Source organism: Pezoporus wallicus, unplaced genomic scaffold (assembly GCF_028554395.1).
Source record: "Pezoporus wallicus isolate ANWC-B61680 ecotype Strahan unplaced genomic scaffold, APGP_CSIRO_Pwel_v1 contig_8013, whole genome shotgun sequence".
Lineage (NCBI taxonomy): Eukaryota > Metazoa > Chordata > Aves > Psittaciformes > Psittacidae > Pezoporus > Pezoporus wallicus.
This window is the reverse complement of record NW_026636761.1, coordinates 573,520-596,729: the sequence shown is the minus strand read 5'-3', so window position 1 is coordinate 596,729 and position 23,210 is coordinate 573,520. Positions and strand designations below refer to the sequence as shown.

Here is a 23,210-nt window from a genome sequence, read left to right as displayed (position 1 = left end):
TGTGTCAGTGAGCTGGGAGACAGTGAACTTGCAGATAGGAGAGAAAGGGGATGGAAAGCATGACTGTGCTGAGACCTGCTAAAGGTCCATCTCTGCTGGTGGCACAATGGTTTTCTTGTGATGCTCGCCCTCGGATACAGAATGAGAGAAGAGATGCTGTGGTCTGAGAGAAAACTGGGTGATTCAACAGATCAAATGTCACAGGGAAAAAGGAGTAGAGATCATGCTAGGATCTAGTTGCAGAAACCTGGAGCTGCTCATCTAGGAACTGTTCCTGTGATTGGAGTGCTGAGAATGACGGGAATGGGGTCATTTGGGGAGAGTGATGGTTCTGATAGTGAATGCAGGGAGGATGAGAGAACTGGGACTAACTGGGCAAAGGAAACAGCAAAAATGAGCTCAAGAGTAAGAAGGGAATTTAAACAAATTAAAAGGCAAAGAATCAGTATCAAGAAAAGATAAGGAGCATGTGGGGAGAGCAGGGCTGGACTCTGGCTGGGACAGGTGGGATTGTGGCTGCTATCAGACAAGATGTGCAAGGGGATTAGCACGTTAGGAATAGCAAGTCAAGAATTTGGGATCCAAAGCAAGTGGATGAAGATTAGATACGAAGTAAAACAAAAGTAGTGAAGGAACCTAGCAGTCTCCTTTTGCATGCTTGGCTTTGTATTATTGCTGGTTTTATGTGGCTTTTTCCATGTAACATTTAAGCGGAGTTGACTTACTGGTTTGAATGTATGTACGTTGATTTCTGTGGTTGCGTTTTGCATCTTTACTTGCTGTGGAAGAATATTTAACCACATCCCTAAGTGAGAGCTCTGTCCAGAAGTGTGTGTGCTCCTGGTTTTCATTCACTTATTCTCTGCAGAGATGGTTTTCATCCATCATTCTCTGCAGAGAGCTTTGAGGAATTATTTAGCAATTAGATTTAAAATGCATTTAGATAATATTTCTCACTCTGCATTATGCTTTCTCTTATTGAGAGATAAATGCTTTAACATGTTTATCATGTATTTACAAAAGGAAAGAAATGATTGGCATGCAGCAGGGAGTGAATGGAAGTGTGTTTTCTCAGACAAAAGTTAAATGGGGAAGGGAAATATTTCTTGCCCTCATGAGGGCTGTTCATCTGTCAAATATGGGTCTTACAGGAGTGGCATTCATTAAGAATGTGTAACTAAGGTTTTGCTGGAGTAAAGGAAAAAGTGGGAGTGGATGAACCCGGAGAGCAGTGATAGAGCACTGCAGAACTATTTTTCACCTATGCTGCGTCTTTCTTTCAAGTGTATCAGTCTGAGATGCTTTTGTTTGTGTGTTGTCCCTGGAAAAGCCTAAAAATAAAGGGAGTGAGGAAAGGGTTGTATGTGCTGGTCAGGAGCCTTTATTTCCTTACAACTCTTTGCAGTTGTGAAACATCTGTGTTTGCAGAGGGTGCTTTTTGGCGTATGTTTGTAACTTAATGTGTAAAAGCTGAAAAACCATGTAGCACAGCTTTAGTTCAGTTTTCAGTGTGCAAAAGACCTCTTCAGCAAACATTTCAGCAGTGTGTATATTGGTTAGCAGCTCCTTTGCTGCTTTGCTCCAAAACACTGTCATGTGCTGATCAGAAGGGCTGCATCCTCCCAAAGGACAGCAGCACACCTGCAGTGATCAAGGCGTTCAACACTTAAATGTTCCCTGCTTTACCTGAAAACCAAAGTTGTAAGCTGAGCAAACCAGCCTATCCTTTAGGTAATGAGAATGCATATCACATGACAAGTGTGACTCCGTTCCTATTTCAATCAGTGCCCTGGGGATTTACAGCCTTATTTTTGGCATGGGGGGATAGCTTGGTTCCAACTCTATTTAAAGACAAAATAATGCTTCTCTGGCTGCATGGCTGCATGCAGTCTTCTGAGGCGCAGTGGAGTTGCCCAGGAAACAACAGTCTTGGAAGGGTAGAATCATCCATCTACCCATGACAGAGCACGGTTGAACTATGAGCACCTTTACGCCTCTTCTCCTGGTTAATTGTGAGCTGGTTTTGCTTTCTGCATTGTGGCTTTTGCTCTGCTTCTTGTCTGTGTCATCCTTATATTTGTATTAAATTGTTGAAAGCTTCCTTTCCAGAGGTTCAGTGTGATTGACATGCAAATGTCTTGAAATAGGAAAGCTGTAATTGTTGGAGGAAGACAGTTTTTTATAAGAAATGTGCTGTTGTGAAACACACCTAATATAGGTACCTTTGGAGACTCAATCTACATAGTTGTTGATGCTCTTTGAAAATACTTAGTCTTAAAGAGAAAGCGTGCCTATCATAGTGCCAGCATTTAATGGTTTTGGGAGTGTGTTGATTTGTTCCAGCTAAGAAAAGCCTTTGCTGAGCTGAACAATACAAATATATTTCACTTGGTTATTAGCAGTTGAGTTGAAGTACTTGGTGGTTAGGAAAAGCATGACGAAGTAGCATACTCCAGTCACACAATGGTCAGAAGACATTCTCTTCTGGATGATATGTATGGTTTTCATGCATGTGGTTATAGAAATTGGTATTGACTTGACTGTTGAATCTTGTTGGCTTGGGAGAGTTGTGTTTTGTGGTTGGCTTGTGGGTTAATCTCTGGGAACAAAACAAGAAATCTGGGTTATTGACACAGTAGTAAAAAGCTAGAATCTGTGCCTGAAGAACTGAGTAAAAAATGTCAAAACAGTGGAAATTCAGTTTCTGTTTTATAATTACAATGCAAGAATTAAGTGCTGCTTTCATTATACCTCAGCACGTGCAGTGTATGGAAGCTGCTGGTCAGTGGAGCAATATTGATTTCCCTCTGGGGGTGAGGCATTCGTCCAACCTTCTCAGCAGGGGGGGAGATTGATTCCTTAATCAGAATAGCAACAATCCATCCTGAACCTTCCTCAAGGTATTAGGGCTAAATTAAACAGTCTGGGACTGATGTGTAAGCCCTAATGCAAGTCAAGAGGCTTTCTTGGATAGGAGAATTTTGAAAATAATCGGGAGATGAACCCAAAATGAAAAGAAAAAAGCTACAGGCACAAATCACCCTAAAAAAAGGGGGACTGTAATACATTTTCTTTGTGTGGTGCAGTGCTTAATGCTCAGAATCTTCTAAGGGGGAAAATGCGTGAACTGTATGGCTCTATTCATGGCAATGCATTCATAACTTTTTTTTTCCTCTCCTTTGTGTGTGTGTTTCAGAGCTGTTCCAAAAATAGATCTGGTTACAAATATTAAATTAGTAAAGTAAAGCATCTTAAAGCCAGGAAATACACTGTTTTCTTAACAACAGACACTGCTGAGGCAATGTGGGCTCCTGTGCATCTTGTATTAAGACTGTGCTTACTTGTGTGTATTTACAGTCTGCAATTACACATGAATTTCTTGGGGATAAAAATGTCATGTTGCATTCATCTTTTCTGGAAAGGCTTTCATCACCTTATATAAGGAGTGAAACAACATGACTGAGCTTTAGTCTATATAATAGGTGTTCATAAGCAAGAATTAACTATAATGTGTCACTAGCCTTGTTGGATATGCTTATTGATCATTATGAATGTCATTCACATACAAGAGTACTCAAAATCCCCAATAAAAAAAACCCAAAGCAGTGGGGTAGACCACATGATACTTCTCCAGTCTTGCTTCTAGTCCTTAGCCTTGTTGTCTTGGTCCATCTCACTTTGCACACAAGTCAGGCAACCAGTAATAATCTTTTTACAGAGTATTGGAGTCCTTTGCAAATATATTCAAAAGGCCTCTGAGGACTTTAGAGAAGCTGGAATGCTTTAGGATGACTCTTTGTTTTTAATGTTGGTGAAGGCATCCTGAACGTCCCTTGTGGAAACTGGCAGATGTTCTCATCCTAAAGACTTCTGACTTCAGACACGCTCTGCCAAAGCATTTTACCATCGCGTAATCTTGGTTTTAGTGGTTCATGGCTCACAAGTTTGTTAGCAGCCAAAACTCTCTTTATGTGGGGAGATGGATCTAAACTTTGTGAAAAATAAGCTCTTTACTTTCTCTTCGTGGCTGTAGTCGTTTTGAGTCACAATAGTAGTTTGGAGTCAATCCTTGGATTGCAGCTGTAGCTTCTGACTACTATTTTAAGTGGAAGGTATTGTCATTACTGAAGAGCACCAAATGACCTTTCTCCTTGCTGTGGGAGGACGTGTTCTTGTCCAGTTGTGAGGAATTTCCTTTCTTTCCTTTGCCCTCTGTGTACATAGGCAAGCACACATCTGTTTTCCTCTTTCACCCTTATCTGTATCAGTCTAGCTCAGAGGCTAAGCTTGCTTTCCCTGCTTGGCAGATAAATCATCCAGTAGATTCAAGTCAATATCCTCTTTCATATTTTTTTAGATGATTCAACTGCTCATCAAGCAAATGGTCTCTCCCTGTGTTATAAAATAGCTGGGGAGTCATGGGACGTTCAGGGAACTGTGCCCAGAAGCTCCAGTTGCTCTATGAAGATCAGTAGCTCAGATGCATCCAAGTCAAAGGTTGGGCAGGAGGTTCCTGTTTGTTCTTCAAGCAAAGGCATTTCTTCTGTGTTTGAGTTTGCTCTTTATTCCAGCAGACAAAGCTGCAGCAATGTGATAGATGAAAGCAACATTAAGCAAAGCTTAGATAAAAGGAAGAGTGAAAGGGGAAGAGAAGGCTGGCACATCATTATATTTAATAGCAGGAGTTGATAGACTGCTAAGGTACAGGTATACGTTCTGTCAGGAGGAGCAGCTGTATACCAAGCACTAGGTCCACCTTAAGCTTCAGGATCCTGGGTCGTGTTGTGCCAGAGGTTGCTGGAACCTTTCAGCTGTGGGCTCTTCCTGACACAAAATTTACAGAGATCCAAGCTCCTGTTACAGTCCTGCAGAGCAGTTTAAATCTGTGACTGCTCTGGTTTGAGTGTGATTATCTTGCTACATGTCTACAGTAGTAACATTCATTGTGGGTATGATAGATGCTCTTATTTCTTGAAATTGCTTTCTGGGTAAGCATTTCAGGCAGTGAGCATTCTGACTATTTTTGTTTCTTTTTGTCTGTTTTTCTAGGGCAGTTCAGTTACCTAAGGATTGTATTTAAGTTCAGATTTAGAAGATGGTATTTATCCTATATTTTGCACTGACATTAAAAAGAAAATAGAACAAAGAGTATTTTTTGATCTTCCTGGCCCAAGATCAAATGTTGATTACTGTTGTAGAAATGAACCAATACATGTTTCCTTAACATCCATGTTTCAAAATAGCTGAAGTCTGTAAACCATGTGGTTTTCTTAAGTCTAGACGGACAAGTACAATGCAATATCAATTACAAAGGTGAGAAGAAAGCAAAGATACGAAAAGTTAGATAATATTGGGGATTTTGCCTGTAGTGAAATTCATTACTTTTGCTTAAGTTACAGCTTTTTAATTTGAGGGAGAAGATAAACTCGAGATTTATTTTTACCTCGCCACCACTATCACTTCTAACATGGAACCCTTGTGATAAGCTTCGTCTTGCAAAGCGCTTGCATTGGTGTAAAATATTGCTTAAACTAGTGATTAGTGCATCTGTTGGTTTAGCAATTGCTTATATTTTATAGCATTGTTCAACTAAATGACAGTTTATAAGATTAAACATTATTCTTCAGCCCTTTGAGTAATTTCAGTTACTTCAGTGCAGATAAGAACTGAAGCTGTGGGCTTTTTGTTTCTGCATCCATCCATTCTGTCTGTCTGCATTGTAGGTCTTTGGCTTTTTTTTTTTTTAGGTTAATAAGAAATTTAGATCATTGTGCTTAATTTAGTAATGCTGACTCTGCTCTCTGAACATCTGTCACTGCTTGCAGTGATGGCTGTGCAAGGCAGGGCAATGTTCAGAACCTTCGCTCTCATTTCAGGCATGTGGTTTGCTAAAGTGTTCGTGTCTCCAATATCCTGACTAAGAAGTTCTTCTCCAGTGCATGCAGATGCCCTGTACTCTAGTCTTGAGCTCAGGTGAAGTACATATGAATTAAGCAAGATTTGGAGGGGTGGAGTGGATGTCACTTGAGGACATGGAAATCATATGCAGATCTCAAACCTCTCCCATCTTGTGACTCTGGGGGAAAAAGAGGGTGATTTCTCTTGCACCTACGTTTGTTATGGAAGTTCTTATGTGTTTTAAAATTCTAAACTACTGTATAGCTACCGTACTCTGAGACAAAATGTAAAACAGAGGCTATCTATTTTATTGTGTCTTCTTACATTGAAAATCAATGTAGTATGCTGATAGATACCCAGAATAGATTCTCCGTGCTAGAATTGCAGTGCTCACTGGGTGCTATAAAGTCTGTATGTCTTACAGCCACATTTCAAAGGATTATTTTCCCAATATACCAATTAATTTCCTTCAAATAAACAGTCATGCAAGAAAATGAAGTACAACATCAATATTTAATGGCATGTGCTTAAAACCCTCCCGGTCTGAACTTTTGAAGTTGTGTGGGGGTGATATTCACACATCCCTGATGGAAGATGGAATGTGAGTGTGTTTTCTTTTCATTTGAGGAGTTAATTACTTGGTCCTTAAAGATGTAGTTGTGAGATGCCCTACATTGCCCTGCTCAGAAATAATGGCTTGTAGGAGACAGCTTCATGTCTCTTTGCAGGCTGTCGCGCTGTGAATATGTGCGTGGATGTTACCAGAAAGAGTTTCTGTTCCCCAGATGGGATGAGCTGGTCTCCGCCTTTCAGCATGCAGGCTTCCAGTTGAAGCAAGAGTGCAGAATTAATACTGAAAGTTAGCTGTAATTCTTCTCTTGCTTCAGGAAAAAGTGAGCCCAAGTGACCGACATCTTATTCTGCACATCACGTTGTTTCCTGTTCTGTTGAGCAGCGCGGCTACAAGCTGACCTAAATTTATGGTTCTCTTGTGAGATGCCAGTTTACTCTTGAGCTGTTTGCAGTATTTTACCCGTGAACTGGCCATATTCATTTTATTGCTATGTTATCAGCTGCTTGTTTTGAATAGCAGGCTTATGGAGAAGTGAATTTGTAACAGATTTGCCTATAATTTGTGGGCACTGTTTATTCCAAATAGACCTGTGGAGTTCTTTCTGGAAATGAAACAAACATTTGTTACATTTCCTCCCACAGTAATAATAGAAAAGAGCAGATCTGTGCTTGTCATTCTCTTTTGATACTTTATGGTTTGTTATTGCTGTGATAGGAAAGCACAAGCAGCACGTTATAATGTAAGCGTTTCCTCTGTTTGTTTATTTTTTGTTGTTCTTGTACCACAAGCCTTCTATTTGATCTTCCAGGAATGTGAGAAGAGTGGAAATCGGGATCACACATCTGTGTAGTTTTATTCACAAATACTCACCGCATGTGCTCTGTGCACAGCACTCTTTGCTATGACATACTCTTAGTAGAGCAATTCATCAGGAAACACTCCTTTAAAACAGGCTGTGCTATAACACTGGCTCCAAACTTAACCAGCAGCTCTCCGTTAATGCTGTTATTACGATTTTAATAACATTGAACTGCAGTTTGTGTTAGTCCTTTGACTAATAACATCATGATTTATGTGGTGGTCTTGGGTTTGTTTGTCTTCAAGCCAGAATGCCTTTTTTTCACTGGCCCAGTAATCAGTCCAAAGTACAGCAAGCGGCTTTATGCCTGAAAAGCTCCAGCACCCTTTCAGAAAGTATCTTTGGTGCCTCAGATTTTTTCAGCCTGTAACACATTCAGAACACAGGACAAGCAGCTTAAGATCTGAATGAGATTGTTCACCAAATGAGTCGGTGCAGCATATTAATTTGCTAGCACTTGTAAATGCCTGCAGTGTTCCAAGAGTCTGCAATGGCACTAACATACCAGAAGCTTTGTTGGTTCTAAACTCCTTAAAAAGAGAGTTTGAAATTCTTGTCTGCTTGCTGTAGCCTTACCAGCTTTGTAAAGAATTTGGAGATCTGTATTTGAAACGTGTTGTGCGTCCTGGGCTTAGCGCAGTTGGTAGGAATCTGTTCCTGGCAGTATTAATTGTCTTGGAGTTCCATTGTGCTCTAGGTTTTACTGTAGATCTCATTATTTTATGAGGCTTCTCTTAGTGCTTTTATCTAGATGCCAAAGGGTACATTTATTGCGTGCTTTGATACGCATTTAATCTCAATAGACACTCTAGGATTTACGTTGAAAAATAGTTGCCTTTACAGGTAGGTAAACTAACATAATGTGGATTTAATGAGAGTGGATTCAGTCAGCCTGAGTTCTGTCATGGGTATTTTTCATTCCGTCTTAAGTTTGTAAATTGGTATTTAAATGTCAGATAGGGTCTAAACCATTTTTCTTTTGTTGTCTTTGTGTAGTAAACCAACGCCCTCCTCCCCCCAAAACACTGTATTTTCTCTGGCACTTCTTGGAGAAGAGGGATGTAAATGGATTTTAAAACTTTAAAAGCTTCTAAACTGTAGAAGCCTATTTTTAAGGTCTAAAAATGTGCTTTTACTATGAGATTAAATCCAAACTTTGTAGTGAGAACTGTTTAGATGGGTACAACATGTTATTAACTGCTGCAGCAGAGCTTCCATCTGAGGTGTATGAACTGGGACTGATTCACTGTTCAGAACTTGGAATTCAATATAAACTTGTCGCAGATGTGTGTTTAGAATGGAACTAAACACAAACCCACCAAATCAAACCCTGTGCTGTCCCTTGTTTCACCGATGCTGGACTTAGGCAAGTATGTAGCACTGGAAGATGAGCTGGGTGAAAGCAAGTGGCCAGAATGGTGTGTCATACATGTGGCTTTTGATCTGAGCTCAAATATGCACTGTTCGAAATTAGGTAGTGCTTTTCTTCATGACTGTCTAAAAAGTAGACTAGTAGAGTTCCCTGATACAATTCCCATTAGGGTTGTAAAGCTGCATGCTGCTTCAAGCATTGTGAAGGCCTGAAATCTGTGGTGTGGAACCATCACCACTGCTACAGCATGAGTTATAAAATACTCTTGTGGGTCTCCTGAAACCCAAGGACACGAGGTTTGTAGTCACAAGAAAACTGAATTACCATTTTTGCTCAGCTAGACTTTCCTGTCCAGCTGATGAGCAGAGTATCCTCCTGAGGGAAGCAGTCCTTAAGGGATCAAAGGATGTTTTTCTTCTTGCCCAGGATGGTGAAACATTATGAAGCATTATTTATTCCTGATGCTCAGGTTTCCAAGTTGTATTGGTCAAAAGAGAGTGTAATTGTGTTTTATTTCCATAAAATCTTCTGAGTGTTGTACTTCGTGAGGCTGGAGGCTGCGTAGGGAGCCAGGTTGGAAGCTTTGCACAGTCAGTGGATGCCCTACTTTCTAGAAACTGTGATTTTGGGTTATATTGGTTAGCACAGTATGGTTAACACATTGAACTTGAGCTCTGTCTGTTGGGGCTTGGAGTGTGGCCTTACTATAGCATCTTTGTGGGAGTCACCAAACCACTACGTCTTAGTTGCTGTGTTGTGCTTGTCTCTGATTTCTCTGTGAGCTGGTCTGTATTTCGGATCTGTTGGGTGTTCAGACAGCACTCAGCACAATGGGGCTCCTATTAGAGCTGGGGGATCTCTACTGCTGCTACAGCTTGCTTCAAATGCTCTCTGGTTGAGATGGCTGGGCGCTTAAAACTTATGGATGGTGGAGATAATTGTGTTATAAAGCTCTAGTTGTGTATGTTTCATGAATGTCATGTTTATAGGGTAGGAAATGCAGATTTCTTCCCATTTTACAAAGCTAGGTGACACATGCTCTCTCTAAACAAACATTCAAACAAGAATAGTGTGGTGGAGTTATATTTACCTCTTTAGATGCTTGTAATTGTCTCACCCTATGGAGAATCTGGAGTACCCTTGAGCAAGCAGCTCGGGTGACTCCACCACAGTCCACAGAGCCTTGTACTGAGCTGTGTGCGTGCTGCTCTATTGACTCTGCAAACCTGAAATGTGTGTGGGAGAACTTTCTCTTGTATTCCAGCATGTAATTTAATTGATGTTTGTTTGGTAATTTGCCTCAGATTAAATTATTCGTTGTGGCTACTGAAGAAATGCTTTGTGTGCTTTTGGTGGGTCAGCATTTTGCACAATATTTCCCCTTCTTTATTCCACCTACTTTGATGCATTCATTTGTTTTTGCTGCAATCTTATTATTGAGAACTGAGGGAGGCTTCTGTTGGGAGGAGGGGAGAGACCCGCTGGAGTTTCAGAGAGGCTTTATACAGTGATTATTTGGTGAAGGGAAATGCGATTACTTTTGATTTAACGTGAGTTCACACTGTAACTAATGGGAGTGGTTAACTGAGGAGGAACTTCATAGGAATGGAATAGAATTGGGCATGTGTGAATGCATATGAGTATATGCTCTCTCCCTCCAAGGGAATCTTTGTTTATGGATAGCAATATATGCTTTGCTATAGACGTTTCTGATCCCCGGCAAGATGTGTCAGTGGTACAGTTGCCACATTCATTGTAGTTTGACCATATTTTAGCTTGTTAATTCTGGACTGGAGCACCTCCTGTATCAAGACAGGCTGAGGAAGTTGGGGCTGTTCAGCCTGGAGAAGAGAAGGCTGCGTGGAGACCTCATAGCAGCCTTCCAGTATCTGAAGGGGGCCTATAGGGATGCTGGGGAGGGACTCTTCATTAGGGACTGTAGTGATAGGACAAGGGGTAACGGGTTCAAACTTAAACAGGGGAAGTTTAGATTGGATATAAGGAGGAAATTCCTTCCTGTTAGGGTGGTGAGGCACTGGAATGGGTTGCCCAGGGAGGTTGTGAATGCTCCATCCCTGGCAGTGTTCAAGACCAGGTTGGACGAGGCCTTGGGTGACATGGTTTAGTGTGAGGTGTCCCTGCCTGTGGCAGGGGGGTTGGAACTAGATGATCTTAAGGTCCTTTCCAACCCTAAGTAATCTATGATTCTATGACTAATTCTGTGGCCATACAGGTATCTTCTTTTGCAGAGAAGAGGCATGGCAGGATTCAGCTTAAAGTTTGAGTATTTCATACAAGTGGGATCAGCCTGAAACTGTTGTCAAAATCAGTGGCCTGTCTCTATGGAGTGTGTGCAGGGTTAGTCCTTTTTCTGGAGCATTTATCATGAAAGGCCAAGATGAGAAAAGTAATAGGTAATAGGAAAATATTTAACAGGCTGTTGGCTGGGTGTCTTGGTTGCCATTGTCATAGCTCTAGGGAGAGCTGGGTCTCGCAGTAGTCAAAAGCTGTGTGACAAACCCCGGTAGGTGGATTTATGGAATATTCTCTACAGCTTTTCTTCATCTCTTTGCTTGTTTTCTGATTCTGGCTTAGTTGCAGAATTAATCTGGGTTTATTTTGCCAATGTGCTTGACTTCAGAGAGGAGCGTATGAGTGAGTGCTGCTGAATTCTGGAATGACTTTGAAAGAGTTTGTTAACAAATTTTGAAGTGATCAGTTTTGTGTTAAAAAATTAAGTTGGATTTATGCCTAGCTTTGCAGGCATTTGAAGTGCTATGTACTCAGAATGACACTGTTCCATCTATTGCATTAGACTTTCTGAATTGTGTATGTCTCTCTGAGAAGTCTTCTGCTTTGGAAACTTCACTGTTTCTTGGACCAGATCAGAAGCAGCTGATAAAAGTTCTGGGTTAAAATTGGAATGCAGGGGCAGATAGAAATACTTAAGGCATAGCTGTAATCTTATCTGGTCCTGAATGTGAAGTAGCCCTTGAAAAATCTAGGACTGTATTTGTAACGTCACGGTGTTTAAGATGTTAAATGCTCTTTGAACCCCATCTGCAAAGGAGTCCTTTAGTCTTTCTCAGCTGTTAGTTCCATTTAATTTGGAAAAAGAGGAGGGAACATCCAGTTCAGATTTTCACTTTACATTTGAACTTCAGGGAAGGGCTTTGGTCACGCTTGGGAGGGGGCTTTTTTTTTTGACCCCGGGTATTGCCATTGCTCCAGTGATTCCGGGAGGCAACCTCCAGCCAAGTGCCTTTCTGCAGTGCTTTTCTGTTTCAAGTGTCTGCATAAACTTCCCGCAGGGGCACAGTGCCTGCAGTGAATTTAGTGGTTGCGTTTCAGTGCTTCACAGTCGGAGGAGTCAAAAATGAATTAGAGGAGTAAAGGCTGTTCTGTTTAATAAATACATCTTTGCATCGGTATCACTGTAGCGATTTGTACACGTGCTCAGTTCTACATCTGACAGGTGATTTAGTTAAGGGAGATTAGAAGATGAGAAGTTCTGCTATTGAGAATACCAGGCATACCTGGGAGACCTTTACTTTGGTTTTTAAGTGTAGCCTGTGTGGGTTAGGTTTAGGTAGAGGGAGATCAAGGGCTCTTGTTTTGCAAATTTCAACGATACTGATTTTTTTTTTTTTTTGAAGTGCTTATATGAAAATAAGTGAATTAAATCCCCCCAAAACCAAGCAAAATAACCCTCATGTAAATATGACTTCTCCAGGGAATGTAACAGAATGGGATTGAAATTCAGGAGTTCCTAAACTTCAGCTGTGTGCTTAGACCAGTGCTGTATATGAAAGAGTTTGATACTAATGACAAAATAAGTACACTTTGATAGCATCCCAGCCTGGTTTGTGTTGGAAGGGGCCTTCAAGCTCATCCAGCTCCAACCCCTGCCACGGGCAGGGACACCTTCCACTAGAGCAGCTTGCTCCAAACCCCTGTGTCCAACCTGGCCTTGAACACTGCCAGGGATGGGGCAGCCACAGCTTCTCTGGGCACCCTGTGCCAGCACCTCAGCACCCTCACAGGGAAGAGCTTCTGCCCAAGAGCTCATCTCAGTCTCCCCTCTGGCAGGTTAAAGCCATTCCCCTTGGCCTGTCCCTACAGGCCTTTGTCCAGAGCCCCTCTTCATGTTTCCCATTGGCCCTTCTAGGCATTTGGAGCTGCTCTAAGGACTCCCCTTAAGGAGCTTTCTCTTCTCCAAGCTGAAGAAGCCCAACTTTGGGAAAGCTTAGAACAGCCTGGATATTCAACATGATGAATCCAGTATGACACTGGTTTACAAAGAAGTTGGACAAAAAGCTAGTTTCCCCAAAATACATTCCCACAGCCTCCTATGGTTTGAAGTATTGTTCTTGTGGATAAGATTCCACCGCTGTAATTCAGTAGTGCTGTAGATAAGAGGGCAGAATTGCTGGTTTTGTGTGTCATCTTCTAAATGGATCAGAGGCTTGTTTGTTTTCCTGTTGTAGTTATCCATGCAATAAGCAGGAACACTCTGTGGTTCCTTTTTAATTATTAGTACACAGCTGCCCAAAGGGGAAACTGTGTGGGCAAGAGATCTTGTTGATCTTTGTTTTAACAGCTGGTATTATTAAGGGAGAGCTTTGCTGAATGGGGAAAAGAGGATGAAAATCGGTCAACAGTTAATCCAGAGATGCAGCCAGGCACCGAAAGATTTGCTGGGAATTAGTTCTAAAATTGCATTTGTTCAAATAATTTCAGAGTCCAAGAATGGGGTGCATATTGAATCAGGGAAGTGGGATGGTGCTGGGGAACAGTGAGAAGTTGCAACACTGTCAACTGAAAAACCTTACTGGAACAACAACATATATTTAGCATTGTTACCATGCTGCAAGTCCTACGGGAGGCAGCTTGGGTCTGGGGCTGGGCTGCAGCTCATTATTTATCCTATCCCAGCAGCAGGGCAATAATGCACCAGAATCTGCTCGTTTTCGAGGCTCTTACTTACAACACACAGAACAGCGAATCCCTGTGGGTTGGTGCAGCTTTCAGTCTGCAGCTCTGGATATTGTCAGCAAAACCAAATCCTTGTCTCATTCCTTCTCCCCCAGGATGAGCAGAAGGAAGAGGTTAGCATAGCTTTGTTTTGCTGCTTTGTTTTTTTAAATGAGTTTTGTGGTTATCATTAGCGCTAATGGTAGAAATGCATCATCTCTCTGGGTCCCAGTATGTTTTAGTAGTTAGGAGTCTTTGCTTAATGAACGAGCCTGGATTTTAAGGTCTTGATTGTGCTGCTTATCCCCATACTTGGTAGGAATAAGTTCAGTCGGTTGAATTGGACTAGTATTGCCAAAAGGAGAAGCAGCATGTGCATGTTTGACTTCAGCTTAAAGAACTGAACATGTACAGAAAAAGGCTGAAATGCATTCAGCCCTTCAATAAGTTTTTGGCATTTCTGACCTTACATCTGGCATTAGTTGAGGTTTCTCTCTTACTGTCTTGCTTTTAAAGAGCTTTCTTATATCCTGGGTTATAATTTGCACATTATAGTGTATTTTGAAACAAAACTGTGTCCCATTCTGGGGTTTCTTGTGTGTATTTTATAGGCAGAATTGTGTGCTTGAAAAGAAGTGTTCATTTCTGAATGGTCTGCTTATGACAGATGGTTCTCATTGTGGTGAAGTCATGCAGTGCCTCAAACCTCAACATGTATAATCTTATTTGAAGGAAATGAATTGCTGCTGCAGCGTGGCCATCTATTAGTGTGCTTGGACATTAGTATCCTTGGACATTGCAGACTGGTTTTTTGCGCCTTACCTTTTCCTTATCTGAAGAAAACTAACACTCGTTTTCAAAAGCATGAAGTTTTGACACCTTTCAGATGCACATTTCCTTTTTCTAGAGACGTAGCACAAGTTTCTTAGAAGTATCTCCCACTGATAGCAGCAGATTGTGCCTCTGTATGACCTTTTCAGGTAATTGAATAAAAAAGAGCACCTTTACAATGCTCTGTACTAGATGGACTCTGTTCTTCCACGTGTGTCATCCAGGACATGTAGACTACATAATTTCACATCAAAATCTCCCTTGTTCCAAGAAAACCATGCCCTAAGCTTTTTTTTTGCCTGCAAAAAGAGAGTCTTACTTCCCTACCTCTCCAGTATCTTTTGATTCAGCTGCTGATTCTTTTAATTCCCTATTGTTCATCAGCTGCATCCTGCTCCAGCTGAGTTGTTCACATCCTCCTGTTTTCCACTCCTCAGAATTAATCATTCCCTTCTGTTGTCTTACCTCTTGTGGCATCTTTTTGAGCTGCTGCAGTACCAGCAACCGCATCCTCTCTGGTATAGCACATCCTCTCTCTCACCTTCCTTCCTGGCTGCTGTGTTAGCACTGTTACTTACCCTGTTGCTATAGAGGGACCACAAGTTCTGCTTTACCACATCCTTTGTAGGATACACAGGCTTAAGGGGGAGGAGAAGGCTTGGTTTTACACCAGTATCCAGAGGGCCCCGGTGAGGAAGACTATTAGCTGTAGTGGTGAGAGCAGCTCTTGGAGCCAAGAGCAGGTTTCCTGCAGGAGCACCAGCTGCTCCTGGAGCACCACCACTGGCCAGCAGTGACTCAGAGGCTTCTGGCTGTTGCAGGAAGGAGTAGTTTCAGTTCATGGTTTGAGCTGTCAGCAGAGAGAACTAGGCACCGAGACATGGTGTGTGTGTGTGAGTGTATTGGCAGTCGATGACACTGGTTGTACTCACACAGGGAAGCGTCCTCCCGTGAACCACGTGTCCGGTTTTGCAAGGCTTCCATAATAGGTGTTAAAAATGGGTCACGGAGTTGGGTGCTCAGGCTGTGCTCCTGCTGCATCGTGTTGCCCACTTGCTGCTCTGTGCTGCTGTCGAGGGAGTTGCTGCTCCTCCCTTTGCCTTCCAAGCTCACAAGCTGGCTTTGCTGTTGGTGTTCATTGTGCTACCTGTAACGTACCACTCTGTTTTAGAGTCTGGTGTTGTGCATCATCTTCCCTTACAACGAGGTTGTAAGGTACACTAAAGTGAACACAAGCTCAGCACTGTTGATAGGAGGGGATGTACCTACACAGCTTTACTTTTTATTTTTACAGTAGGTGGGTCTTTTTTTGTTAGGTGTTGTCAGCCTTGGCGATCTGGTTGTGCTTCTTGTCTCAGTGGGGTTGTAATGTTCATTTTCCTCTCCTAGTGCTGGTCTCTGTGCCATACGCTCAACTGGCCTCTTCCAGAAGTGCTCCTTGTTTGACTTCAGTCTGGTTTCCATCAAGGCTGGGTCAGGGCATGGCTGAAACCTGTCCCTGAGACAGCACTTCTGCTTCAGTAGCAGGAGGGGTCACTCTTGAGTTTGTGGAAGGTGATTTTCTGGGTGGGGATGACTGTGGTTGGTCTCCGGAGCAATTAAGAGGGTTACTCCCTCTTGCTACCCTTTGCTTGCTATTATACTGGGGCATCTTGATTTCAAATCCCAAGTAAAATTGGCATAAACAGTGGAACTTTGTTTTGCTTTTCAGCTTCAGCCAAATGCTGAAGAGTAAGCATTTCAAGGCTGAAATATAGACCAGAAACTGCTTAATTCCTAATATTTATTAGAACAAGTAAGACAATTAGAGCTGAGTTTATCTAGCAATGTGAAAGATATTTCAACAGAAAACATAGTTTGTTTCCACTCTTGATTTCTGGGATTTCCCTTCCCTTCAAGTTTGAAATGCACTCGCTTGTCTAAAGATGCAGCACAAAACCTTTTTTTTTTTTTTTGTTTCTGTTTTCTCCTAACTAAATCAAGTTCTGAGGTGAATCAGAAGAGACATTTAAAAACCTTTTGGGCTTTATGGAAAAATGAGTTTAAGAGATAGCAATAAAGAGAGAATGGAGGTGGGAAAGTAAATGGATGATTTTTTTCCTGGGGCATTTTCTACTCAGCTAAAGCAGAAATATCCGTGTTTAGGGTGAAAGATCAGGAAGAATTTTGGTACTTAAAGGTTAAAATGAAATGAGCCCAGGACACACATGTGGATGGATTGGAGATCTGCATGAAAAATGGTATGTGATCATAGTTTTGTAAGTGAGAACCGGATACACCAGGGTAATGAAGGGTAGATTCAGAAAACAGCCTGTGAAGCCACAGCATCATTTGAATGCAGACTGAAAGGAGATGGTCTCCCTGTCCCATCGGTGTGTCTTCTGTGGTACTATTAGTCCTCTGTGTCTGTGCTGCATGAAGCAAAAGGTTAGTGTCCTGTATTCTATTTCATGCATAACATACTTTGCATGGTTAAACATGGATGGTTTAGTCGTCATTAACTGAGGATTTCGCTGACCATGGCCTACCAGTTTTGTGTGGGAAGTCATCTCTCTTCAGTCGTGGCTGGGTCAGCAGAGGCTGAAGTGCTTTCCTTTTCCTGCTCGTCTCTGTTTTCTGGAAGGCTCTTGCAGTGGTCGGCTGTATTTCATGCATTTTATTTCATTATTAATTTGCCTGGAGACTTACCATTTGCATATAGCTTTATTGTAGGTCTCTGAGGATGGATGATCTGAGTTCTGTTGTGCTCTGCTAGCACTGGGGTGCCATATGGGACTTCACCAAGGCTGTGAAGGTCTCATCGTCTTGTTAATTATTCTTATAATTAGAAGTTGTTAAACCATGGAATCCAAAATTAGACTTTGAACACTGTGATGTATTCTTGATCTTCACTTTAATTCTTTTGCTTATGGAAATGGGTGAGAGTGTTAAAAAGAAAACCCCAGTAAGTGGGATGTGGGAGGAGAAGGTATGAACCAGAGGTAAAAATTAGCATTAAATTCCCTTGCTCCTACTTATGTTTTTAGGACAGTGGATAAACAAGTAATTTTGGGAGGAAACGGAATCAAACTCCCGGGAGAATGAGGCAGTAGAAAGTATCCAAATGTTCTCCACCTTTAAGTCATTGGACTTTTATTATGCTGCTGGATTAGAATGATAGCAGGAGTATGCTAAATATAAAGGCTTTGTTTTCCTTGTTATTAGCATCTGAATTTTTATCATGATCTTTCTTCATGACTTCTCTCTGTATTAGCATTCCTCATTTCACACTCCTGCACATGTACCTGTGAAAACAGCAGGAAGGGTGACAGTGTGATGGTGACAGTTCAGCCTGGTTGCTGTAGGGTAAACAGTGCCATGTAAGTCTAATCTGAGCAGGTTTGACATGCTGATTAAAACTGCAGATTGAATTAGTGAAGTCTCCCAGCATCTAATGTTTTGTTCACACTAGAAATCAAGTAGAAATTCCAGGACTTCTGGCCCAGCTCTGTGGTGGAGCTGGAATCCACATCATCTGTCTGTCTGAAAAGCAGTTACTGAGCACAGGACGACAGTGACCCCGAGCGAGTGCTGTCTGGCTGCAGAAACTGAGCCTATAATTCAAGAGAAGAGTGAGGACACCCTCTTTATTTCAGTAATGTTAACACTGAAGCCCCTTGGTGGGAAATAAAGGTCCCATCCCCACTGAGGTCATTTAGATGTGAACCAGCCTTGTGTGGAACTATTTCACAATAAATGGGAACACCCTTGAAAGAGGAAGGAATCTCTCACTGAGCTGATCTTCAAAGGCCACACGAATAACACTTTCTTTATTGCTCAATAATTGCTTGTACTCCATGTTATGTGACTTAGAAATGGGAAGAAAGCTTTAGTGGCTCGGTTTCTTCTTCCCAAAATACTTTGCATAGCTGGGGGATGTGACTTCAGTAGAACAGTTAAGAAGTGAGGGGATTTGACAGCTTAAAGTAGCCGTTCAAATGAAGGAAAGCAAATGGGCAGCCCTATTTCCATTTTAAGCATTGTCAGTGTAACGAGCATGCAGCCCAGTTTCAGAAAGAATCCGTGAATGTGAGGTTATTTGGGCAACAGAAATGAAGCTGGAAACACGCTTTGCCTTGGAGATACAACTGCCAGAGCATTCTGGGTACCTGGATGGCCAATTCCCATTCAAGTTAATGACTAAAGTTCTTCTTTTGAGCCTCAGTTTTTGTGTGTACAGCCAAGAATGTGTTAAGCTTTGAACAAATGTGAAGACGCTGTTGTACATGACTTGTGGCAGAGGCTCTGCTTTCCCACCCATGTGAGGTCTGGTAGGTTCAAACTCCTCCATCACCTGCGGATGGCTTGAAGTGTTTGTACTGGCACGTGTTGCTCTCGTTGGGAAGCCAGTGGAATCTGATGAAGAGGAGTAAGTTACAGCTGTATGAGCAGTTTAATTATGTGCACATCTTGATTGACAATCCAAAGTCTGTGCTGCTTAATCTGTTGATATTATAGGGATGTGAAAATGGGAGAACATGAGATTTGGCAGGTTGGAGGGCCAGAGGATGTAGGCAGTAATGTGAAGCTGTGGGAGTAGCCTGTGCGATACATGGCTTGTGGTCAGTGCTGTGTTTTGCTCAAGAGTGTTCTTAGTTCTTATTAAGCCAGCGTGTTGAGTCAGAGGTGAGTAGTAACTGCTCTTGAGCATGTTTTGGTGGTTGTTTTTCAGAGAAAACAGGTGCAAAGTGACCTTTTGTTTCCACCCCTCACTGTGGTCTGGTGGGAGCGTTCTCACTGAACACTCTGTCATGCTTCCTGTCTTGTTTTCTTGCTTTTCTTGAGGAATGCTAAAGCCTTGTGGAATTCATTGTTTCCTAATGTTATCCTTAATTGGCAGGGTGAGGAGGCTGCAAAAATGAACACAAGGAGAGTATGTATATTGGAATTGAAAAGCGAAACAGCAGCTCATGGAAGTTCTCGAGCCATCTCCCAGCCCATGACTAAACCCACATGACTCTGGTGGCACACTTTACCTGCTAAACCTGTATCTGTCACAGGCAGGGATGGCATGCTTTGAGCTGAAACAATGTGCAACTCTCATTAGACTACTCCTGGTTGTAGAGCCAAGTTCCTTCGGAGACAAGACAGCTCAAAAGCTGCACTCTTGCTTCTCTTTGGAAGTTAGGTTTTTCCCAGCCACCAGCTTTTCCTGGCTTCAGAGGGACACTAATTCCTTCATTGATCTCTGTTTGAAAATCCTCATTGAGTTTTACTGCTTGAGAATGAGAAGTTTCTCATTAAGTTAACCAAACTGTTAGCTAATTTCCTGATGACATTGCCCCCTTATGAGGTCTGTTTAATTATGGTGGAGAGCTTTTTCTTAAGCTACAAAATGATTTGAGTTTTTAGTGAAAACTGAAATGAAGCTTAGTACTGTTGTTTGGGAATCTTTTGAGTGGAGGTCGTCTGTTATGGAGAAAGGTGAAAATATGAAGGATCCTAAAATTAGACCAGATTTGCCACAGAATAGTTAAGGCTTTTTAACTCTTGAGATGCCATGTGATAATGCATTTTTGTAATGAGCTTTGGAAATACTAAATCAATTTAAAGAAAAAAGCTTGTCATGTAGCTTGCACAGATACCGGTTGGGCAGAAAAGAGATTCAGAGCAGCCCTGCGGGGAAGGACTTGGGGGTGTTGGTTGATGAGAAAATGAACATGAGCTGGCTTCAGTGTGCGCTCACAGCCCAGAAAGCAACCGTATCCTGGGCTGCATCAAAAGGAGCGTGACCAGCAGGTCGAAGGAGGTGATCCTGCCCCTCTACTCTGCTCTTGTGAGACCTCACCTGGAGCATTGTGTGTAGTTCTGGTGTCCTCAACATAAAACGGACGTGGAACTGTTGGAACAAGTCCAGAGGAGGCCACGAGGATGATCAGGGACTGGAGCACCTCCCATATGAAGACAGGCTGAGAAAGTTGGGGCTGTTCAGCCTGGAGAAGAGAAGCTGCGTGGAGACCTCATAGCAGCCTTGCAGTATCTGAAGGGGGGCCTATAGGGATGCTGGGGAGGGACTCTTCATTAGGGACTGTAGTGACAGGACAAGGGGTAATGGGTTAAAACTGAAACAGGGGAAGTTTAGATTGGATATAAGGAGGAAATTCTTTCCTGTTAGGGTGGTGAGGCACTGGAATGGGTTGCCCAGGGAGGTTGTGAATGCTCCATCCCTGGCAGTGTTCAAGACCAGGTTGGACGAGGCCTTGGGTGATACAATTTAGCGTAAGGTGTCCCTGCCTGTGGCAGGGGGGTTAGAGCTGGATGATCTTAAGGTCCTTTCCAACCCTAACTATTCTATGATTCTATGATTTATACAGTTAGGGTTCTTCTGATTACAGCTTGAGGCAGGACAAGTGTCTCTGCTCACTTCATAAATAGAAAGTCAGCCTCTTCACGCTTTTGGTCTGCCTGACAGCCGCAGCCTTGAGCATTTGCCTTTGCACTGCCCATCATGGAGTTTTCTTTTGCCAAACTTGACACAGGGAGGCCACTGAAACACTCCAGCAGATCCATCTATGGGAGAACACACCAAACCGAGGCAGCTACCTGGAGCCATTTTCAGGTTTTTATTCATACTCTGATCTAAATGATGCTCTGAGAACTGAGTCAGGGTGATGGGGATGGTGTGTGTGTGTGGGGGGGGGGAGGTTTGGACAAGCCACTGCTAAGATTGCCTTTCCAGGGTGAGCCTGCTCCATCTTTCTGTGGTCGGCAGTCTGAGTTGTCTGGAAAGGTAGGATCTCCTTGGAAGACATTCTTTCCTATCGGAAACCATGACCTTTCCTCTTTAGATGGGGTTACAGCAGGACTTAAAGTTAGTTTCTTGCTACGAGTATGGTTTATCTGATGAAGGCGGTTTAATTTGCTTACAGGGATTAGGGAGTGGATTTCCCTCCCTGAGATTTCCCTTCTCAAAGGTGGGAGTGTGTGTGAACGCATGCAAACTTGTGAGTAATGGCCTGCCTCGTGGGGGACTGATTTTATATACCTATGCTTATGTTAAATAATGTAAATGGTTGGAAGAGCAGGGTGTGGGATAGCTGCAATACCTCCTTATCAGCAACTTTCATGAGGCCATGTTTGCACTGCTTTCTTGACGCCAGCATAATCTGAGAGAGGTAGAAGTGGTATGTTTGAAGGAGAGCAGAAGGTGCCTCTCTGCTGGCACAGACAGCACACAGTGTTCTCTCCTGATCTGAGCCCTCCAGGAAAGGACAGGTCCATGATGTTCCTCTTGTCATCTTTGTATTCTGCCCAGCTGTGAAATTGTCTGAAATAAGGATTTACCTATATGTAAATACGTACTGGCTTAGTTCACATCTTCCCTTTCTGCAGAATATGTGCATCCTCTTTTTGAGCTAATGATGTTATATGGGTTTAAGGGTGATTTCTATTGCTGTAAGTCAGGCTTTTGGGTAGTTCGAATATTTTCTTTTTTTGATCCAGTTACCCTTTTCCACTTTTTCTTAGTTCCTGGAGAAGTTCTTTACTATTTTTGGTAACTTTAGACTGTTGCCCTTCTGCTGTTCTGCCCCAAGTGCCTCTTTAATTGACTAAAACTGACATCATTTAAATTGAAGGCTGGTCTGGTTTGGCTGAATTGGGTTAAAGAGTACCTTATGCTAAACCAGAATAAACACTCAGATCCCCGAACCCTGTGTCCTATTCCATGCATATTACCTGCTGGTTTAACTTGCTTCTTGCCAGGGTTTTGCAAATTTCCTTCTCTAACACAGTTTTTGTTTTGTCCCTTAACACACTTAAAGCAGTTTTGTTAGCAACCAGCAGCTTCTGTGCACACAGCTGCTCAGTACTGGAAGAATCTCTCCTGTTGCTGGTGTGACTTACCCTCAGAGCCAGATATGCTGCAGAGCACAAAGTGGTATTTGCTTAGAAGCAATATATTAATAAATTAGGCTTTGTAGTAGTTTTCTGTTACTTTTCCGTTCTGTTCATCTAAGGAAGTGGGTTTGCACGGCTTAGATAACATCCGATGATAGCTCTGCAGACTGCAAGTCACAAGACCAGACTTTGGGCAGACAGAAGCATCTCTTCTGTCAGGAGCTTATGGCAGCAAAGCATCTGACCCAAATCTATTGGAGAATGTTGTAAACCGAGCCCTTGTACTGCAGATGTACGAGCTCATTCTGTGTTTTCCCTATGAACTGTAATGCAAAAGGCTACCAGATAAGTCAGTCTGATATTAAAGGCCTTGTTTATGCTATGTTTCTGTCAGGATGAGTATTCAGTGTATCAGTTGAAAAACTACTTCTCAAGTGTTGTAGAAACTCCAGCTTCTGAAATGACATGTGGGTTGGATGGTTATGGAATCTTGAGTTGTTATTGAAGTAACCAAATCATAAGGAAAAAAGTAATTTTGGGTTAAATCTGCAGATTGAGATAAGCTGGCTTGGGTAATTAATTTGGATTTAGAGTTGCTTAATTTCTCTTGGCATTCGCAAATCCCAGACTGACTTGTGGAATGTTCTTGGTTGAAAAAGGTTTTATTGGAAACATGTGTGACCGTTTCTGAGGGCAACAATATTTGAAGAACAAAGCAGCATCTGTATAATAATGGCGGGAGACAGGCAAACTCGCTGTAAACATCGCTAATGTCATTTTTGTGGCATCATTTGTTAGCATGTCTTCTGTTTTAGAACAAATCA

At 42.2% G+C, this 23,210-nt stretch overlaps 1 protein-coding gene across 17 annotated transcripts in view; it reads left to right on the top strand.

The window, feature by feature from the left end:
* FNBP1 (formin binding protein 1) overlaps nt 1–23,210 on the top strand; it is a 91,561-nt gene that overhangs the window by 7,901 nt on the left and 60,450 nt on the right. The window contains exon 1 of one of the 17 annotated variants that reach the window (XM_057401516.1): nt 16,909–16,935. The exons of the other annotated variants lie outside the window; for them this stretch is intronic. Coding sequence (XP_057257499.1) covers nt 16,924–16,935 — 12 coding nt within the window. The 5' untranslated portion in view covers nt 16,909–16,923. Of the gene's footprint in view, nt 1–16,908; nt 16,936–23,210 lie in introns of those variants that run through there. 17 annotated transcript variants of the gene reach the window in all.